This window comes from Dipteris shenzhenensis, chromosome 4 (genome assembly GCF_047967505.1).
Source record: "Dipteris shenzhenensis isolate YYH24624 ecotype China chromosome 4, Dip_SZ_1.0, whole genome shotgun sequence".
Taxonomy (NCBI): domain Eukaryota; kingdom Viridiplantae; phylum Streptophyta; class Polypodiopsida; order Gleicheniales; family Dipteridaceae; genus Dipteris; species Dipteris shenzhenensis.
In genome coordinates, this window is record NC_141599.1 from 11,672,357 (window position 1) to 11,693,652 (window position 21,296).

The window sequence follows — 21,296 nt, forward strand, 5'->3', positions numbered from 1 at the left end:
TTTTCCGTACTGGTGTTCCCTTGAGGATGTTGATGCAGCGCAACAGCATGCACCCCGGCTTTTTTCGTGTAGGACCTGGAGGTCACTCACTGAGAGTGACCCTGAGATGGATGGGAGCCTTGGGATTCACTGGCAGATGATCAAAGCGGTGGAACGTTTGGGGAAGGAGTGGCACATTGACCCTCCTAGTATCTCAGAGCAGGACGCCTCTAGATGGCGACTTTGGCTGTGGGAGGGTAGACCCCTGAGGGAGGTCCAGTGGGATCCAAGGGAGTGGTTTTGGCCCTCCAGGGGCGGCCTAGCTAAGATGGTGGATGAGGTGCCCTTCTTTTCCTACACCACACGGATTGGCAGGAGGCTTTAGATGGACTCGTCGAGGTGGACCCCCTCGAGAGAGACATTGGGTGACCGAGAGAGTGCCCCGTGATGTGCGCTCTAGGTTTTGGACGCGGTTGTGGTCCAGCTTGCGGCCGAGGAAGATCTCATACTTCTTCTGGCTGGCAGCCCACGGAGGTTTGCCCATCGGCCCGTGGTTGGAGCAGATGCGAGCAGAGGAGCAGTGCCATTGTTGCTTCGATGGTGTCTTGGAGACTATCCCGCATTGCCTATAGAGCTATCATAGTGTAGCAAGGATCTGGATGAGAGCCCTTAGGATCATGACACGTATGCAGAGTCTTCACAGAGACTACACCCGGGGGATGGTGGCTTGGTGGACAAAGGGAGGACACGCGTTTCAGATTGAGAAGATCTCACCAGCCTACCGGATACAGGGTCAGAGCATCTAGAGGATTGCACTCCACGAGGCGGTCCCCCCTGACAACCTAGCTCCTCCTCCTCCTAGGGAGGACAGTGTTTGGGAGGTGGTAGCCAGCATCACAACTTGGAACATTTGGGTGGCTTGTTGCAGTCTTGTGATGGAAGAGCACCCGGTTCCACCCTCAGCTACCTTAGTTGCCATCTAGCAGGATATCATCTACACTCTACGGTCCACCTAGGAGCGTGGGACTCCAAAATCCAGGGCGACTATTGAGAGGCGTGCTCATTTCTACAAGGCTTGGCCTGTAGGTGTTTTCTACACCTTCACTCCGCGAGGGATTCGCTGGCTGTATAGTCCCCCACTTGGTTGTTAGCCCCAGTTCCAGAGATTCCCTAGGCAGTGAGCTGGGTTTCTCTGGAACAGGCCGGTTTCTTTCTTTCAACCTTTTCCGGTTTTTCCCATACTCAACACCTTCGGGGCTGCTGTCTTGTATGAAATCTTTCAAGCATTACTAGAAGGTTCCTTTCTTTGAAAAAAAACAAAAAAAACAAATGCTCCAGTAACTTTCATGACACTTATGAATAGTGTCTTAAGGCCATATTTAGGAAATTTTACTATAGTATTTTTAGATGATATCCTTATATATAGTAAAACCACAAAGAAGCATGCGAAAAGTGTTCCAACTGCTTACAGATAATTCACTCTTTGCTAAAGAATCCACATGTGAATTATTTGCAAAAGAAGTGAAATACTTGACACATATAATATCCCAAGAAGGGGTTCATATGGACCCTGAAAAGGTAAGGGCCATATTGGAATGGCCACATCCTACAGACCTAGAAGAATTACAGATATTCTTAGGTTTGTCTGGATTCTGTAGGAGATTCATCCAAGATTACGCGAAGATTGATGTTCCGATGGCGGACTAGCTTAAGGGGAAGGGAAGCACCTTCATATGGGATGAACCTCAAACGAGAAGTTTTGAAAAATTAAAAGTAGCTATGGCAGCAGCTCCTGTCTTAGAGGTAGTGGATCCCAATGAACCATTCGTGGTTGAGACAGATGCCAATGATTTTGCTGTTGGCACAGTACTTTTACAAAACGATCGACCAGTGGCTTTTGAAAGCAAGAAATTGAACCATGCCCAACGGAATTACTCGGCATATGAGAAGGAACTATATGCTATAGTGTATGCTTTGAAAAAGTGGAGGCACTATTTGTATGATGCCAAATTCAAGATAATCTTTGATCAAGAGAGCATTAAGTGGATTTACAGTCAACCAAAGCTTAAAGGTTGAAAAGCTAGATGGGCTGAATTAATGCAAGAGTTTAATATACAATTGACATATCGGAAGGGGAAATTCAATGTGGTAGCAGACTCTCTTAGCCGAATGCCAATTGTTAATTAATTGAGTTTTACTCAATTTCAAAATGATTTCCTAGAGTCCTTAAAAGGGAAATGTGAGTTTGATCCTCACTTCTCTAAAATATGGAAAGCAATTAGAAACAGGGATCCAACTAATTGAGAGGCTTTCACTGAGGAGTCATATGGAAATGGTGACACACCACAGGTTGGTGATAAAGGACTCAAGTGAAAAAAGTATACTATTGAGGATGGCTACCTGCTCTACAAGGGTAGAGTATGTGTCCCGGATAATAATGACATTAGGCGCCAAATTCTTTTTTAATGTCATGATAGTCCGAGTGCTGGACACCCGAGAATTCAGAAGACGTATGCGCTTCTGAAAAGGCAATTCGTTTGGCCTGGAATAGGTAAGGACGTCCAAGATTATGTATTGAAGTGCCAAAAATGCCACGTCAATAAGGCTGAACGCCTTAAGGTACGAGGTCTCCTACACCCATTGGAGATTCCATCTGGCAAATGGGAAAGCATCTCCATGAATTTTATTGTAGGATTACCTAGGACACAGAGGGGGCACAACTCTGTATGGGTAATTGTTGATCGGTTGACCAAGATGGCTCATTTTACTCCTGTCAATGAAGATGTTAACTAGCTAGGCTATTGGTGGAGCATATTTACAGATTGTATGGGCTACCAGCCACGGTATTGTTAGTGATCGGGATAGCAAATTTAACAGCCATTTTTGAAGGGCTGTGTTTATGAGGTTAGAAACTTCATTGAATATGAGCACTACGGATCATCCACAGAGTGATGGTCAGATAGCATAAGAAGAGCTTAGGATAGAGCACGAAGTTATGCAAACCCCCACCGTAGAAGGTTGGACTTTGAAGTAAATGAGAAATACCTCAAGGTACTTGAATCTTCAAAATCTCTAAAGACAAGTAAATGTTCGAAGTTGTCTCCTAGGTATTGTGGACCATTCACAATACTTAAGAGAATTGGAGAACTTGCTTACAAATTAGCCTTACCTAAGGGATGTAGAGTACATAGAGCACGAAGTTAAGCAAACCCCCACCGTAGAAGGTTGGAGTTTGAAGTAAATGAGAAATACCTCAAGGTACCTGAATCTTCAGAATCTCTGAAGATAGGTAAATGTTCGAAGTTGTCTCCTAGGTATTGTGGACCATTCACAATACTTAAGAGAATTGGAGAACTTGCAAAAAAAAGAAAAAAAAACCTTCCTCCCTCTCCCTCCCCGCCCCCTTCCTTCCTAACTCAGCTCCCCTCACCTCCCCCTCAGCCTACCTCCGTCTCCCCCTTCAGTCTTTCCTCTCCTTCCCTTCCCCTCTCTCCTACCCTCTCTTTCTCCTCCTTCCTGTGCCTGCGTTCAGGGCGTCCTGGGCAGTAGTTTCATGGACGGAACTTTTTCAGTGTTGGAATCGGCCTTTTCATGTCGATTGGCGAATGGATCCCCATTCAGCCAATCTCCGTCCACCTCCACCGGCCGCGAGAACCGTCATTTTTTCAGAAGACGAGTTGCAGCAGCTCAAGAAAGATGTGGAATTAGAGGGCTCCACATCACTTTTCGCCCGCATCTTTGGGTTACACCCTTCCAGATCACAGGCTACAGACTGGATGCTGGTGGCGCTACTAGGAGACCTCGCCCTACAAATTAGCCTTACCTAAGGGATGTAGAGTACATCTAGTTTTTCATGTTAGTAGGCTAAAAAGAAAATTAGGAGATGATGGTAATCTCATTGGAAATGAAGTCCTAGTTGAACTCATTGAACCTGCATCTTTATCACATGAACCAGAAAGAATTTTAGATAGACAAGAAAAAAGAACACTACATACAATATGGCAAGAATGTCTGGTTAAGTGGAAAGATAGACCTGAAGAGAGTTCAACGTGGGAAAGGGTAAGCAATCTCCAGAGGAGGTTTCCAAATTTTATTTTCGAGGACGTGATTAAGGGGAAGGGAATGTTACGCCAGCCATAATCCTCGAACCGTGTGGTGTGATTATGGTCAGGCAGGAAACCAGAGGGCTCGACGATACTTGCATACTATGAGGCCTAGAGGGTTTGGGTCTAGGGTTACGCCTAGGCCTAGACATTAGTGAAGAGGTGCCAATGGGCTCTATGAGAGGGCTAGAATGGTAAGGTCCCTTATGGGACACATGGCACCAAGGCATGAGGCCACTTGGCAAGCATTGGGTTCAGGGGGATTTCTAGAGAGAGCCTCATCAAGCAAGAAGGCGGGGAGGTCTTGCGGTAGAGAGAGGACTCTAGAAGCCATGGTTGGATGGTGAACAGAGAAGAGAGCCTTATTGTTTAGAAACTGTAACAATCTGTCACCCGATTCCCTTAGAGTGACAAACACTAGCCGATTGGGTAGGTTTGGCCACACCCATTCACCAATGGCTGAATGCCTGATACTCCATGGTATCTAGCAACTACCCTGAACTCCTCATGTGATCCTCATCACCAAGAATAAACCTTCATCTACCAAATGTGGGCCCAATGGTAGAGGTCTTGAATTCCCTGCCACTAAGGAATTCTGATGCACCCACAATAGCATCTACAGCATCCCATACTACTGCAGACCACCCATCCGGATGTTAGTATTTGGGTCATCTATGATGTAGACCTTGGTAGGATCCAAGTTCAAGTTAAGGTCTACTAAGATCCAATTTAAGATCTCAGGAAAATCATGTTCCAGATTTTCTCTCCTCTCCCTAGGAATCATGCTGGTAACATATGGAATACTTAGGACTGTGTTTTCCTTTAAACAGAGTTACGGGAAACGGAAACGGAAACGTTTCGGGATTTTTGAGAGGGGGTGAAACGGGGAAACGCCACGTCATCAAGGGGGTTTAGAGTAATGCATACACACATTTAGAGTGCTCTACCTTCAAAAAAAGTGCACAATAAGCTATAGCTCTACCGAGTACCATTAATATTGATTGTAACTTTGAACTTTGAAGATTCAAGTTTCATTGTTCAACCAGTTACCAATCACACAATGCAAATTTCAATTACGCAAGGTGGGGTAATTTATAAATCCTAGAACAAGTTACAAAATGGAAAAATGATTCATGATTCAAGATGATATGATCAAATAATAAGCTCAGCCTCATCCTGAGACTCAACCTCTGCCTCCTCCTCCTCCTCATCATCATTCTCCTCTACTAACAAATCATCATCATCAGGTGAGTGGGCATCATCTGGGCTATGAAATCCAATATATTTGTCATGCGTATACTCGTGCCTCATCTTGTTAAGCAAACGCAAGTTTGCATTAACAAAGACAAGATCATTGGCCCGTTGCGTTCGCAAACGATTTCTCTTCTTTGTGTAGATATGGGCAAAGCTACTCCACAAACGCTCACAAGAAGAGGAGGTGCAAGCTTGGCTTAGAATGCGGATGGCAAGCTTTTGCAACTCGGGGGAATCAGCTCCATAATCCTCCCACCATGTAACAGCCCCAACTCAAAATCTGAAATTCCAAAACTCATAAATTTCAGATTTCTAAGTTTGTATTAAATAACAAATTAGAAGTTCCTAAAATCTGAAAATCAAAATGAGTTAATATTACATATCATGCTGTGCATCTGGCCATTCATATATGCCTTCCTTATTGCGATAATTGGCAAGCTGGTCTTTTATCCTCCGCCGTCCATCAGGAGTTGGCACCATCTTCTGAAGAGTGAGGTTCCAACCACGAACAACCTCTGCATCACTCTGTTGTGCACTTGCCTTGTGTTGAAACTCCGGGTCCAACACAAAGGCAACTGCATGCATGGGAGAGTAATATTGATTCCATCTGCTCACAGCCAACTCTTCCAATTCTCTCAACCTTTGGGGATCCTTTTCTATTTCTCTGATATTCTCAATCATCCGATCCATCCCCTCATACACCTTACCAAGAAAAGGCATATCTCCATCAACTCAGTTAAGCAGCTTCACAATGTTATGCTCTAGCCGAGATAGCATGACCTCGGATAGATCGGTGGGCATTTTCTCTTAAATGACCAACTTTTGTAATAGTTAATGTGCGTAATTGAAATGGTCAAGAGAAGTAACGGCCAAGGTCCTAGGTGAGGGTGAAATGGCATTGACTAGGTAGTTCTGAGTGCTAAGGCCTAGGTGCACCTAAATGTGCAATAATGCCAAGGGGCAAGTGGTCTTAAATGTGCCCAAGAGAGGGGTAAAAAGGTGCACCAAGTGGAGAGGCTATAATGATGACATTTGGCAAGGAGAACTATCTAGGGAAATGAGGGTCTCATGGATAAGTATGAAGAAAAATAACGTAGGAATATATGTATCTGATGATCTGCTATCCATGAGAATTGGCTGGGTGGAACAACCGAATGCCATCACCCGTGATTTGTATCCACGTTGGAATAGAGCTTCGTAAATTAGAGATAGAGTTTGTGATATTTGGTATCAGAGCAGAAGGTAAGGGTAGGGATGTGACCGTCGACTGATTGACGCGGGTCAATACAAGCAGGTTGATGGAAGCCCGTGAGGCGTTGCGTGATGGCCTGGGAGAAGAGATCGACGGTGATGCTGGTGACGCCTAATTGACGGCGTTCTCAACGGTCGATGTAATAGTGGTGGTGAGGTCGTCAAAGTTGACGCTGTTTTCCCAAGCGGAACTTGAGCGCAGGGGACGCAGCGCAGGTGGGCGACCGTGGCTTGTGAAGCATCGAAATTAATGGACGGCTAAACTTGGGGCAACGTAGCGGTTCGGTAGTCAGACGGGTTTTTCTAAAGCGGGATGATAGTCTACGTAACGTGAAGGCGTCACGTCGATCAATAGCCACATATTTGGTCGCATCTTGCTTGCTGTTCTGCAGAAGCACCGCCTTCGAGGCATTCTAAGGCCTCTGCACAGCCTATTTGGAATGGACTTCGAAGGGAAACTGTACGTCTGAGAAAGAGCAGCTGGCATCGTTGCGAAACAACCAAGGAGCCCTTTCTTTTCATGCAGTTTTTTTTGTTTTTCATAGGTCCTGTTATTTCTGTACCGTAGAAAAGAAAAAAAAAAAAAAACCCCAGGAAAGCATAACAGAAGTGAAGGGTGTATATATTGGTTATTTGGGTATTAGAAAAGACTGGAAAAAAAAAAAAAAAAAACCCATCTTCCATTGTGAACCTATGGAGGCAGAAGGGCAGAATTCAAGAGTGAATCCTAGTGAGTCTAGAGTACAGTCTACACAACAGATGTCACATCATGCAGCACCTACATTGATTGGTAGGATTTCGATATTAGAGGATGCTTTACAGCAGATTATGAACCAGCAGCTTCAAGTGAATGCTGGTCAAAATGAGATCAGGGAGATGGTGCAAGCCTTGGCGGCTAGACTGTCTAGAATTGATAAGGGCAAAGCTCCAGCAGAGCCAGAGCCCAGTATACATTCCTTAGAGCGCGCAAGGGTCAAAGTGCCTAATATCGCTAATTATAGACCGGAGAAGTACGCTGGTCGGATGACCGAGCGCAGCTCTGATGTGATCGAGGTTTGGTTACACAAGTGGGAAGAAGCCTTCGCCATTTGTGAAATTAGATCCGATCTAAAGAAGATCCGCGAGGCCACACACCTGTTTATTGAGGCAGCGGACAGATGGTACACTTTCTTCCACCTGATGAAGAATCCCGAGCTTGGGATGCTTATAGAAATCTTCGTCAGAAGAGTCTGTCAGTGGCAGAGTACACTGACAAATTCAGGGAATGGCTGAAATTAAAGACGAGTCCATCTGACTATGCGTATACAGTCAGGATGGCAGATGGAAGTTCAACTGAAGTATGGGACCAAAGCTGAGAAGCTTGATTTTGAAATGACCAAGCTTGCTCATGCAGATATAGCCCTGGGAATGGCGTGGCATTCTAGGAAGAATCCAGCCATTGATTGGAAAAAGCACGTATATCAATTCAAGATGAATGATGTGCTTTATGTCTTGCGAGGTGAAAAAGATATACCTCAGGGACCGTTGGTTTCCGTGATGGAAATCAGAAAGGCTCAAGTAGAGTTTTTATTCCAGAGCGGAAAGTTCAACATAAGATTGAACTGATCCCGGGGGCAGAACCTGTAAATAGACCTCCCTATAGAATGAGTTTTGCTGAGGAGGCGGAGGTGCGTAGACAACTGGAAGAATACCTCAAGTTGGGGCAGATTCAACCAAGTTTCTCACCTTTTGCTTCGCCAGTGATATTAAAGAAGAAAAAGGATGATACGTTTCGCCTCTGTATAGATTACAGAGCATTGAATAATATCACTGTTAAGCACATGTATCCGATGGCTCGGATTGATGATTTGCTAGATGCATTACATGGAGCCGTGATTTTCAGTAAGATAGATCTTAAGTGTGGCTACCATCAAATCCGGATTAGAGCCAAGGATGTGCATAAAACCGCTTTCAGAAGCAGGTTTGGTCATTATGAGTTTTTGGTAATGCCCTTCGGACTTACCAATGCTCCAGCGACCTTCGTCATGCTTATGAACGATTTACTACGTCCGTATATCGGAAAGTTTGTAGTACATTTTATTGACGACATCTTGATATTCAGTAAAAGTGTTACTGAGCATCGTGAACACTTAAGGATAGTGTTCAGTACTTTGAGGAAAGCCAGTCTTTATGTGAATAAGAAGAAAACTATACTGTGTATGGTTAGGCTTGAATATTTAGGGTTCATAATTACTCCACAGGGGGTAGAAATGGATCCGAAGAAAGTGGCTGCAATACTGACTTGGCCAATCCCTCAGAGTCTGACCGCGTTGCGATCATTCTTGGGATTTGTCCAGTTTTATAGAAGGCATATCAAAGGATATTCCGGAATAGTATCGCCATTGACTGATCTGACCTCAGATAAAGTACCTTTTATTTGGGGACAGAATCAACAAGAAAGTTTTCACACCATAAAACAATGCAAGTGGCATTGCGGTAGGAGCAGTTCTCCTTCAAGAGAGAAGGCCAGTAGCCTTTGAAAGCAAGAAGCTTTCTCCCTCTCAAAGGAATTGGCCAACTCATGAATTGGAGTTGTATGATGTTATCCATGCTTTGAAAACATGGAGACATTATTTGTATGGTTCAGAGTTTTATGTGGATGTGGATCATGATACTCTGAAACATTTTTGTAAACAGCCTGACTTGAGGGACCGCCAAGCTAGGTGGGCAGAGCTCATGCAGGAGTTTAATCTAACGATTCGGTACCGAAGAGGAAAAGACAATAAGGTTGCTGATGCGTTGTCTCGCATTATGCACAACCTGAGTTTCACGGTATTAGAGAGTGCTCTAATGACCGAGATAAGAGAAACTCAAAAAGTGGACGAGTTTGTCCAGAGCTTGTGGCCTAAAGCTCATGTGTTAAAACCCGGGGAAAGTGAAAAGGATGACCTGGCATCCAGAAAAGGCCAAACTTATGCAAGATATACCATAAGGGATGGTATGCTAGTTAGAAATGGCAAGGTTGTAGTACCTGGTCAGAATGATCTCAAGCAGAGAGTCATTCGACAATGCCATGATAGCCCGTGTGCGGGACATCCAGGTGTCGAGAAGACATATGATCTCGTGAAGCGAGATTTCTTTTGGCCAAAGATGAAAAAGCATATTCATGAATATGTGACACGGTGTTTCTCGTGTCAAGGCCGAGCGGGTGAAGCCACCCGGACTTTTACAGCCCTTGGAAATACCACTAAGTAAGTGGGAGAGCATTTCCATGGACTTTATTGTAGGGCTACCTGCAACACAAGGAGGGTATAATTCTATCCTTGTGGTGGTTGATCGTCTAACCAAGATGGCTCACTTCATTCCGACTAGAGAGTCTGTTAGTGCCCCGCAAGTGGCGGATTTGTTCATTAGACATATATTTCGTCTGCATGGATTGCCTAGATCCATAGTGTCAGACAGAGATGTTAGATTTACCGGTCATTTTTGGACAGCAGTATTTGAGACACTAAGGACTGAGTTGGGAATGAGTAGTGGGGATCATCCTGAGACGGATGGTCAAACGGAGAGAGTCAACCAGACTTTAGAGGATACGCTGAGAGCATATGTGTCATTGAGGCAACATACATGGGACAAGTGGTTGCCATTGTTGGAGTTTGCCTACAATGATAGGAAACATTCCTCTACCAGGTTCAGTCCGTTTGAACTGAACTATGGTTATAGACCAGCCAATCCAACTATAGTTGGAGTACCTCAGAAAGTGCCTAGTGCCGCGAACTTTGTAGTTCAGATGCGGGAGATGCAAGCACTTGCGAGAGCTAATATCCGCCACGCTATGGATAGAGCCAAGGTGTATGCGGATGAAAATCGGTCTATAAGAGTATTTAAAGAAGGAGAAAAAGTTTTTCTCAGAGTTCCTTCGCACTCGAAGTCGTTGACTTCAAGAGAGTGTGCTAAGTTATCACCTCGATACTGTGGGCCGTGGTTAATTCTAAAGAGAATAGGCAGTGTAGCCTATAAATTGGAATTGCCACAGGGGTGTAAGGTGCACCTGGTTTTTCATGTTTCGCGCTTAAAGAAATTTTTGCATACAGGTGACTCACTAATCGAAGGTGTGATTTTGTTTCAGGAGATAGAGGATATTGCAAGGCGCCAGCCAACAAGAATCCTGGACCGAGGAACAATGCAGATACGAAATCGGAAGATACCCACGGTGTTGGTTGCATGGCATGGTCAGCCTCTATCGGAAGCTACCTGGGAATCCGTATACCAGTTACGGAGAGCGTTCCCAGATTTCATCATCGAGGATGCTGATGCTTGAAGAGGGAAGGAATGTTATGCTCTAGCCGAGATAGCATGACCTCGGATAGATCGGTGGGCATTTTCTCTTAGATGACCAACTTTTGTAATAGTTAATGTGCGTAATTGAAATGGTCAAGAGAAGTAACTGCCAAGGTCCTAGGTGAGGGTGAAATGGCATTGACTAGGTAGTTCTGAGTGCTAAGGCCTAGGTGCACCTAAATGTGCAATAATGCCAAGGGGCAAGTGGTCTTAAATGTGTCCAAGAGAGGGGTAAAAAGGTGCACCAAGTGGAGAGGCTATAATGATGACATTTGGCAAGGAGAACTATCTAGGGAAATGAGGGTCTCATGGATAAGTATGAAGAAAAATAACGTAGGAATATATGTATCTGATGATCTGCTATCCATGAGAATTGGCTGGGTGAAACAACCGAATGCCATCACCCGTGATTTGTATCCACGTTGGAATAGAGCTTCATAAATTAGAGATAGAGTTTGTGATACACAATAGGCACACATAGATCAACAATGTGAGATGCATCAGCCCAAAATTCATCACTACCTATGCACAAGTCATAACAATAAATTCCAAGAGCCTGCCTAGAAGTGGGCCATGCGTCCCACTCTGGGCTTGCCACAACTTGTTTCAGTGCAGGTCTCATTTCAAGGAGCCTGCGAAGCATCAAAAAGTTGTATGCAAATCTTGTCTCTGCATACTTCAAAAGCTCCTTGTTGGCAAATTTATGGTACAAAGCAAGAGAACAATTATGTCGTGTGATGAAGTTAACCACCTCTTTTCCATTGTCAATAACATTCTTGACCCAATCCAATTTGCCAATGTCTTTCAATAAATTATTCAAGCAATGTGCTACACAAGCACTCCACTGGATATGAGGATACTTTTGCTCCAATAATGCACCTGCTGCCTTATTGGTATTTTCCCCATCTGTGCAAAACATTAGACGGCCCCACATATTCCACTGCATCTGCCCACATTTGCATCAATATAGGTGCTGTTTTTTGTTGCACTCCACACTCTATGGAGTGTATGTAGAGTGCAGATCCCCTACAATATGCAAGGATATGCTCTAGTGAGTGACTTCGCACATCACTCCATCCATCTGCAACCAAACTTACCACATACTTCACCCATTTCTCTTTCATAGGTTTAATAGCTTGCTTAACTGCCACCACCTCATCCTCTAGAAGCTTGCCCCTCAAAGCATCAAATGTGGGAGGGGTATATGTGCATCCAAATGTTTTGATTTCTGACACCATCTCTTTGAAGTAGGGTGATCTAGCAACATTGAAGCTAATCCCATTGGAGTAAAAAAATCGGGCCACAGCTGCATCTACTTGTACCTTCCTTTGCGGATGCCATGATGTGTAAAGACTGCCCTGCCTATGTGAAGTAGACCGAGATGTAGCAGGAATATTAGCAGGAGCTCCATGTGCACTCGCAGAAGAAGAAGCCGTAGTAGCAGAGGGAAGAGGACTCCGAAATGCAGTGGCCTGCTGAACACGTGCTGCATGAGCACTTGAAGAAGCTCCTACACCAGTGGAAGCCATTGTCTTTGCCCTTTTTGTAGTGGGCAATACTTCAACCTCTCTTTGCAACCTTCTTTCTCTTGTGGTGAGATTATGGAGCATAGCCCAATCCCCCCATCCTTAATGCCAAGAAGATGACATTTGACCCTATCAGGGTTCCCTCCTCGCTCCAATCCACACCATCTGCATCTAAACTTGCAAGCTCCTCCTTTCTTGGAGTCATACTTGCCTACCAAATCAACTTGGCTCCACCAATAATCCGATTGGGTGAACTCCTCCTCTTGCTGAGGGACAACGCTTTGTGAAGCCATATCCATGAGCAAAAAGAGCACTTGTACAAGCTGCAATAGATCAAATTTCTAAGGGAAAAGCCAAGAATCAATGGTTGCAGCCAAAAAACAGCAAGATGTTTGTGGCAAGAGAAGCATAGAGAAAGGAAATATGCTCACCAAAGCCAGGTGTCCAAAAGAGCAGCCACTCGTAGGGCTGGGACTCGGACTCGGGAGAGAACCAAGCGAGCAAGAAATCCTGGGGGAGAGCAGCAGGCAGAAGAGCAGAAAAATGCGACGAGGCACGTGGCGTTTTTTATGTTTTGCCCTGTTTTTAGGTCACGCCCGAAACGGCGTGTTTCGGGTCTGAAACGACGTTTCAAATGCCGTTTCGGCGTTTCAGATCACCGTTTCAGTCTGCGTTTCGGGTTTCGGGGCCGTTTCGCATTTTGGGGGGTCTGGCACGAGGGAAACACCGTTTCAGGCCTTTGTTGCGCCGTTTCGGCGTTTCAGCGTAACTAAAATTCCTTATGGACAGAGTTTTGAATGTCTGGACATGATACAGCCTAGTGGATACTTCCACCCGCATCTCTCCCTCAAGGCCAAGGTTATGAAACACTGTTCTGGAATGTCTTTTCAAGAGAGCATACCAAGGAGTCAACTTCTTGTTGTGCTTCATAGATAACAATAACTTCTAATATCCAAATCCAAGATATAAAGTTTTAATGTTACTGCATTTTCCATTTTATGCATGAATAGCCAAAATTTCTCCGTGTTCACAGGAAAGTCCAATAGTGCTCCATCCAAGCACAAGATCCACAGGAAATCATATTACCAACTAATAACTATACAATATACCTTGAGAATAGTAGGTTATCCAACCTTATACTGTTCATATGATCTCGCTATTTCCATAGCTTAATCATGATTAATTAAATCAATCATTGTGCCCTTGTTTGTATTCATTGACCTTAGTCAATCCCAAGTCAGACTGCGCATCCCATACTACGCAGCCCCAGCTAATCTGGCTGTCGTTAGGGAGACATAGGTCTAAATAGGCTTAAGGACCTCAGAATGATTTATGATAGGGATACAAGTTGATCTCAATAACAACTTTTACTTTGGATAACATATAAGATTTAAGAACAATGGAAATAGCACAAAAGTTTCCATTCACAAGATAAGCACATCAGAAACTCAATACAAGTAGGACCAAACATGGACAGCAAAAGTAATCATCAATATATATTTGTGGCATATAACGATACAGAATTACAAAAGTAGAGCAAATATATTACGCTCTATTGCACCCTTAACATGTAAAGCAGTGGTTTATAAAACATCAGAATCCAATCCACCTATGGTATACCGAACAAAATGGTGGATGGTTAAACAAGACCTCAAAGAAAACTTTTCCTCATAGAGGATTTAATGGAGGTTTTGGGTTGAATAAAGTGGAGGTGCTTTTAATACGCTTCTAATCAGCTCTTCCATAGATGTATTGACCCCAGTCCGGTTTCCAGTGACGAATCCACTGGTGAATGGATGCTTTCTCGCCCTCCCTGCATCTCTTACAATGCAGAGCTGCTTTCGCTATGGAGCATCCAAAGGGTGGAATCTTGTAGTGGTCCAAAGCTCTCCATAGCACTTCCTCCATGCTTTCCAGATCCCGAACAATTATGTCCGTTTGTAGTGGTGTCAACTCAGACTGAACTTCGTCATAAATCTCCATCAAGCATTGATCAAGAGAGGGCGTTCAATTACTGCCTTCCCTCCATGAAATCACCTTTGCAATAGGTAACCTTACACTGACAGACAAGGGAAATTCAGGCAGTAAACAACTCGCGACTTGTAGAAGACAGTGTGGCTGTGTAAAGTGCACTGCATTAGGAGAAGTCCTCTGTCTTCACACCGGAACAAAACATGAAAGGAATCACCCATCCTCAGCTAGAAGGGAGCAAAAAAACAGGGTGCCCGAAGCTGGTTGAGATGGCAGGAGAAAGATAACTGTAGCCCAAGTGCCATCGCACATAAATAGGGCTCCTCCCTATACGTAAGCTTTTGTTTCTTCAATAGAATGTGCATTGTAGGTCATTGTGTTATGCAATCTCTTCCTGTATATACCTACGTGTGCTCTCCCTCACATCTCCCTATTGCTAATACAGCTCGTTTTGTATACTGAAATGGAGCACCCAGGAGGAATCATTTGCAAGCAATAGATGGACTTCCAAGCTTTCGTTCTGTAAAATTCTTCAAATTTTTGCAATTTTGTATCTGCTAATTCCTCATCAAATTGCAAGGCTGATGTGAATTGCATGTATTTGGGACACAAAATAACAGCCTGCAACAGCAAAAACAACTTTCCGCATATTCTTGAGACAATTTTTACTTTTTGAAGAAAAACAAAATAACATAAAATAAAATTGGGAATTTTCACACGTGAATCTGTACATTTTAGATGAAATCCTAACTGTAGGAAAAATTCATATGGGAGAATTTCATGATTAGTCTTGCTGATATATGGCGAGTTTTAATGCAAAATCTAACGGTTTTTCAGGTTTTACAATTTGGAGCAGTCAATTTTGCATCAAAGGCAGCTTTGGCAATGTAATCAATACTGGGTTCAAGGCTGTTCAAAGAGCTTCCAAAATTTTACAGAAAAAGTATAAAGTAATTTCATGTGTGAAATCCCTCGGCTGGGACAGCATTATTATGCTGAATCCTGTCTGAAATTGTAGATTATGGTGCAAATTGTCCAGAAAATTGGGTTAAAATTAGACATTTATTGCAGATTTCAAAAGAGTGTGCTGCTCTGTTTTGCAGGCTAGAATAGTTTTCTGAACTGTTATGACAGAGATTTGCATATTTGGATGCATAATCCTGCAAAAATTTGGGTAAATTTGTAAAATTTTCAGAAAATCACTGCCATAAATTGGGGATTGACGTGAATTGCACGTAATCTCAGCAAGAGAGGTTTGAAAAGGTCTTGTGCTCATCTTGGCTGCAATTTGTTCAAGCTTTGATCACAAAATGGCATTCATGAATGATCAAATGATCAGAGATGCATACAAGATTAAGGGGTCATTCAACTACGACATCTAGAAGCACAAGGTACAAATCGCCTCTAGAACTTCCCAGAGACAATGTTGAGGACGTAGCAAAGTTGTTGAAGAGACAAGAACTAAGCCAGAAACAAGTGTTGAAGAAATAGCAAATTTGTGAAAAGGCAGAAGAAGGCATTTGCAAAGATCAATTCTCAATAAGAGGGTCTAATTCCTCAATCCAGCCTGCATGGCTGGGCATCCATTCTGCCCATATGGCCATAATACAGTCCTTTGGCAGTCCAATGTGAGCTTCAGACCTCCATGTGGGCTCCATGTATTGCTTATATAGCACATGTGTCAGTCCGCGAATCAGTCCAAAAAAAAAAACTACTGCGTCAAACCCTGATGTACTCATTTGGGGGCTTATATGTAGGACATTGACCCACATATTCTAACAGCAGGATGGCATCCAAAACCCTAAAGTTAAGATTACTGTTCTATGTGCTGGGACTGACCCCGCACTGTAGTTCTAACCTACACTGTACCTTTCCAGTAAAAGTTCTCTTTAGGTCCCCCTCAATAGAAATAAATTGACTACACTTAGAAAGAATCTAAAAGTACCTGGGTACCAAAGGTACCATTTCTACACAAGACCATCTGTACATATATAGAAACTGGCCAGAAAACAAGCAAAAATGAAATAATTCACCTCACTTTCCCTCTTCACATTTTCTCATTTTCTCATTTTCTTTGATGCCTGATCCCCACTAATGCTTCCTTGCCAAGGCTCTTAGTGAAGACATCAGCTATGTTTTCCTTCGTGGATCATAAATCAGACCACCATCTACAATTACATTCTGACATATAACACTAGTGAAATAAACATGTTTCATGTGGTCACGAAAAACAAGGTTCTTCTCAATGGCTATACAACAATAACTGCCCATGTCCTCTGTACGAAAAAAGCTTAAATCAGGTTCCTCAACCACATGCATTCTTTAGCAGCTGCGATTGTGTCTTACACTCCAGTTCACTAGATGAGAGAGGGACACCTGCTTGTTTCTTACTGGGTTGTGAAATACAAGTTGATCAAATGAGAAACAATATCCAGAGCCATGCCGATCAACATCACCAATATATATACCTTCATCAAACTAGAGTATAACCAATCTTACAAATTAAAATTTTTATAAAACAAGCGAAAGAACAATGGAAAGAAGGGAATTTGTAAGCAACTTCAAAACAAAATTATGAGTAAATGAGAAAAAAGCTAAAAATTATAGTAAGCATAGCGACAATTATGTTCTCATCAGTACTCAAGCATAGGCTGCCAACTGGGTTTCGAATGATTCCAGAATCTCTAGGGTAGACCCAGTGCTTTGTAACCCAACCCAAACACCAAAAAACTTTGGTAGCAAAAAGAAAGAAACAAAGAAGAACATAAGAAAAAGAAATGAGAGAGAGAGAGAGAGAGAGAGAGAGAGAGAATTGCATTAGGTTGAATATCCACCACACACACAAAGGAGCAAAGATAAACTAACATACATATAAGAAAACAAGCGAGTACAAGTACCCGTGAGCACTGCCCTTAGAGGGACGAGAAGAGAGAGAGAGAGAGAGAGAGAGAGGGACGAATTGCTTTGGGAAGGGGGACGAGAGAGAAAGAGAGAGAGGGATATCGGCCTAAAATAAATCAAGGGACACTTTTTTTCAAAAGTGTCAGAAGAGCGCTGCCTGCAGGGCAGTGCTAACAAATGAAATACCAATGCAAACACAAGGAAACAACTATTATCATTACCTGCTAATCAAAACCTGTAAAAACATACCACCATTCTTAGCACAATGCGAGTCAAAAGTAAGTGTATTGTTAATGTACCCAATGAAAGGCTACGAGGTAGTGCATAAACTCGCTGAGCAACCCAGCAGAGGTGCCGAAAACCTCTTGGTAAAAATTACAAATTTAATTTATAAATGGAGAAGACTTTAAGATCACAAAGAAGATTATGAATTCCCAGCAACAGTGAAGATTCAACCAAGATTTCATGTGAGAGGATTATGAGAATGATGAATTATTTCCACATGAGGACTTACTTCAGCTTGAGCATGTGTCAATAAATATATCTGCTCAAGCCAAATTGGTTTGATCAAAGAACTACACATTCCAAGTGGAATGTCTACCGTAGGTATTTGATCGAATGGTCTGAAGAGGAGATTCCAACGTTGCTTTTGCAGGCATGGGCCTTCTAAAAGAGGAAGGCATGCTACCCCCAAGCTAGCTAGGTTAGCTTGTATCACACCAGAGCTATCGGCAGGCCAAACATAGGATTAGGTGTCAACCTAAATTAATAGACTCGGTCTCACAGGTTCTAGACATAAGGATAGACATCTAGGGGGAAGCCTGTTAAGGTTTGCTTTAGCTCCAAGCTAATTTATAGCAAGAAAACGATGATATTTAGACAAAGCACAGGGCAATGATCAGTGATCCTGGACGAGAATCTGTGATCTGTCAGGAATCACAACCGTGGTGTGTGTCTTGGTGGTATGGGACACCAAGACCTACTACGTGGTAGCTCTGTCCTTCATGAAAATTTTTATTTCCAGCTCAAGGGAGAGCTTGGATTAGCCCTATGATGGGGCCGTGAGTCAAACCTTACACGATCAGATGTGCTATGTTGTACTTTGAAATTCTTCTCAGAGTAACCAACAAAACTTTTCACTTCTGTCAAAGATCTTGAAACAAAATATATACTTTGCAAGCTAGGCACATGGAGAAGATTTTCACCCCCTAAATGCAAGTTTAATCACCCGGAAGACTATTTACCACAATTCACATGGATTTTGGGTGATCTACAAGATACCAATTAGTAATGAACAGATTCATGAACTGATTTTCAGCAACCATGGTAAATATTTGTGCCATTAAGTCCCTCATTCTGGGCTCAGTTTGCAGCATGCCATGTACTTATACCTGCCTAAGATGCTTTCCTTACAACACTGGTCTAGAAAAGGATTAGATTGGGGATATTAGAAGCAAAGGTCATTCCATCAAAAGATAGAGCCAAGAAGCATAACCACAGTTCGACAAGTTTCATGTTCACTCGTAGCCAGAAACGTTTCATACAGCGATAAATATAAAGAAGAGGAGTGCGAGTGACAGAAGATACCCACTCATTATCAGACAAATATGGTCCCCCATCAAAATAATCACCCAAGAAAACGATTTCATCTGGCTTCAAAGCTAAAATTGTGGTGCGAAAGGAACGCCGCATGAAAATATCAGAGTAAAACTGTGTAGCCTTTAGAGCAAAGGATCCAGGTTTCATACCATGGGTTGTTCTGTCTGTGAGCTGCATAGACACAACAACACAAATGGTAATTATTCTCAGATCTGAACCCAGAGATTGAAAAATCACAGATGACAACCAAAGCTCCACTTACCTTATGTTAGATATCTAACCAACAGACAGGCTGCACACTCATACTGATGAAGACATTTACTGAGTTCCATAGATAAAGAATCAAGATATAAATTATGGAGTTTTTTGAAGTATTGCACACTATTCAAATTCTCCCCACAGATCATCCATAATAGAGAACATATTTTGCATTGAAATGCCAAGATGCCCATGCACATAATGTGTGTACGAAACGGGACAGAGCAGATTTAGAGAAGGGGGACAGAATAGCATAAGTGAGAGGAAGGGGTGAGAGAGAGAGAGAGAGAGAGAGAGAGAGAGAGAGAGTTGTATTAATGTCTTCAGGAGGCCTCATGGGCCTATGAGATAAAAGTACAATCAACAAAATAGCTCGTACAACCCACTGTGGGCTCAAGCAAAGGGCTCACTAAGGCCCTTGCTGAGTGCTAAGCCAAGCTAATAATCTCAAAACCTCAACAGACAGACTAAAGCATGTAGTGCTAATGCTCCAAAAACATATCCAGGGGCCATCCGATGAGACGTGAAGATGTCGCAAATCGGCAGCTGTTGAGCCATCTCTCACTATGGCAGGGGGCATAGAGAGGAAGAGAGAGAGAGAATGGGGTAGAGAAGAAAGAAAGAAGAAATATCTATTAGTGTTAGCTGAAGGCCAAAAAAGCCTATGAGCCCAAAGAAATTGACTCCAATCATGGAGATACAACTCCCATAGGACGAAACTAGGGGTGTCTAGTGTTGGGGAAATCCTTTCATGGGGGTGGTTTAGCACCTTAGAGATTTGGATAACTGGCAAGTGGACATGGCAGCTACTTTATGATTGGTCCATGCAATGGAAAGCATGGATGGTTGGCAGTGATTGGTTGACTAATGCATGCATGGACACTTGGCACAAGGTGATGCAGTTCTTTACGTGTGCATGGTGGATGCGTGGCAGAGGCTTGGCGGAGATTTGGCTTCTACAAAATTCTGGGTGACGACTTGTTTCTTTCTCCTTGTCCATTCCAACTCCATGAGAGTCGTAAGATGATTGCCAGTAGTTTGCAAGTAGAGCAGCTGCCCATACTAGGTCATAGAGCCCTGTAGAGAGTCAAGCATCCTTGTCTATCCTTGTAAAATCTCTGCAACAAACCCGATAGGGGTGCCCAGAGAGTCAAAGTCCTGTTAAGAGTCTTCAGTCAAAATATATGAATTTTTACGTAAGAATTTCGTTGTCTTTAGCTCTCTGTGTTTTTCGCTATGGTAAAATGTGATCTCAAGGTCATTTCATGCAGTTTACAATTCATGTGTAGCCCAAGGACAACGAACCAGTGAAGTTGTCAATGTGGAAGAAAAGGAATGGAAAGGCCATGGGAATTCTTGGAAAGGCTCTTGGTACGGACTTTTTTCATCATATGGACGTCTCGAAGAATGCAGCAAACAATTGGACCATGGTGGAGACGCTCTTCGGACCTAAGATGAAGCACTCGAAGTTGTTTCTGAAGCAAGAAATGTTTGGCTTTCACATGGGAGAGCCCAAGAGTTTGGGAGGGTGTTTGAATTGGTTACAATTGTTATTCCAGCAATTATCTGTGTTGGGATCAAAGGTGAACGACGAAGATTCTAAGGCTTTCCACCTATCAGCTATTTCCCAAAGATTTCCAAACTTAGTTCAAATTTTAGGGGTTAGCTCAGATGAAATGGATTTTTTCGATGTAGTGGCTCTCTTACTTGGTGAGGAAAGGAGGTTGAATTTACAGTCTCCGGTTGGAGAACCAGCATATACAGTGTCTGACAGCAAAGACAAAAAGGACTCGACTCGAGGAAAGGAACCACTGAAATGTTCTTATTGTGGTAAGGAAGGTCATGATGATCGACACTGATACAAGAGACATATGATATGCAATCCAAGCTGAGGGAGAAGGTGTATGCAGCAAAGGAGACCCCCCCACACAAGAGTTTGCTGGCATTACGGCAAAAGAAAGTTCTCCAATAGAGGACGATTGGGCATTTTGATTTGCATTTATTGAGATCTTGTTAGTGGAGTTGTGCCCTGTGTGGGTAACCAAAACTTGACGCCTTGCCCTGCGTGGGTGGCATTTTGTTATCATGCCTTGTGTAGGTGGTAACTTTAGTATTTTTTGTCTTTGTCAGCGTT

At 43.1% G+C, this 21,296-nt stretch overlaps 1 protein-coding gene across 2 annotated transcripts in view; it reads right to left on the reverse strand.

The window, feature by feature from the left end:
* The window catches only part of LOC147902461 (Calcineurin-like metallo-phosphoesterase superfamily protein), a 73,005-nt gene that overhangs the window by 17,609 nt on the left and 34,100 nt on the right, over window positions 1-21,296 (reverse strand). For both annotated transcript variants that reach the window (XM_087373513.1, XM_087373512.1), the window contains exon 3: window positions 18,897-19,075. In XM_087373513.1, coding sequence (XP_087229639.1) covers window positions 18,897-19,075 — 179 coding nt within the window. The remainder of the gene's footprint in view (window positions 1-18,896; window positions 19,076-21,296) is intronic.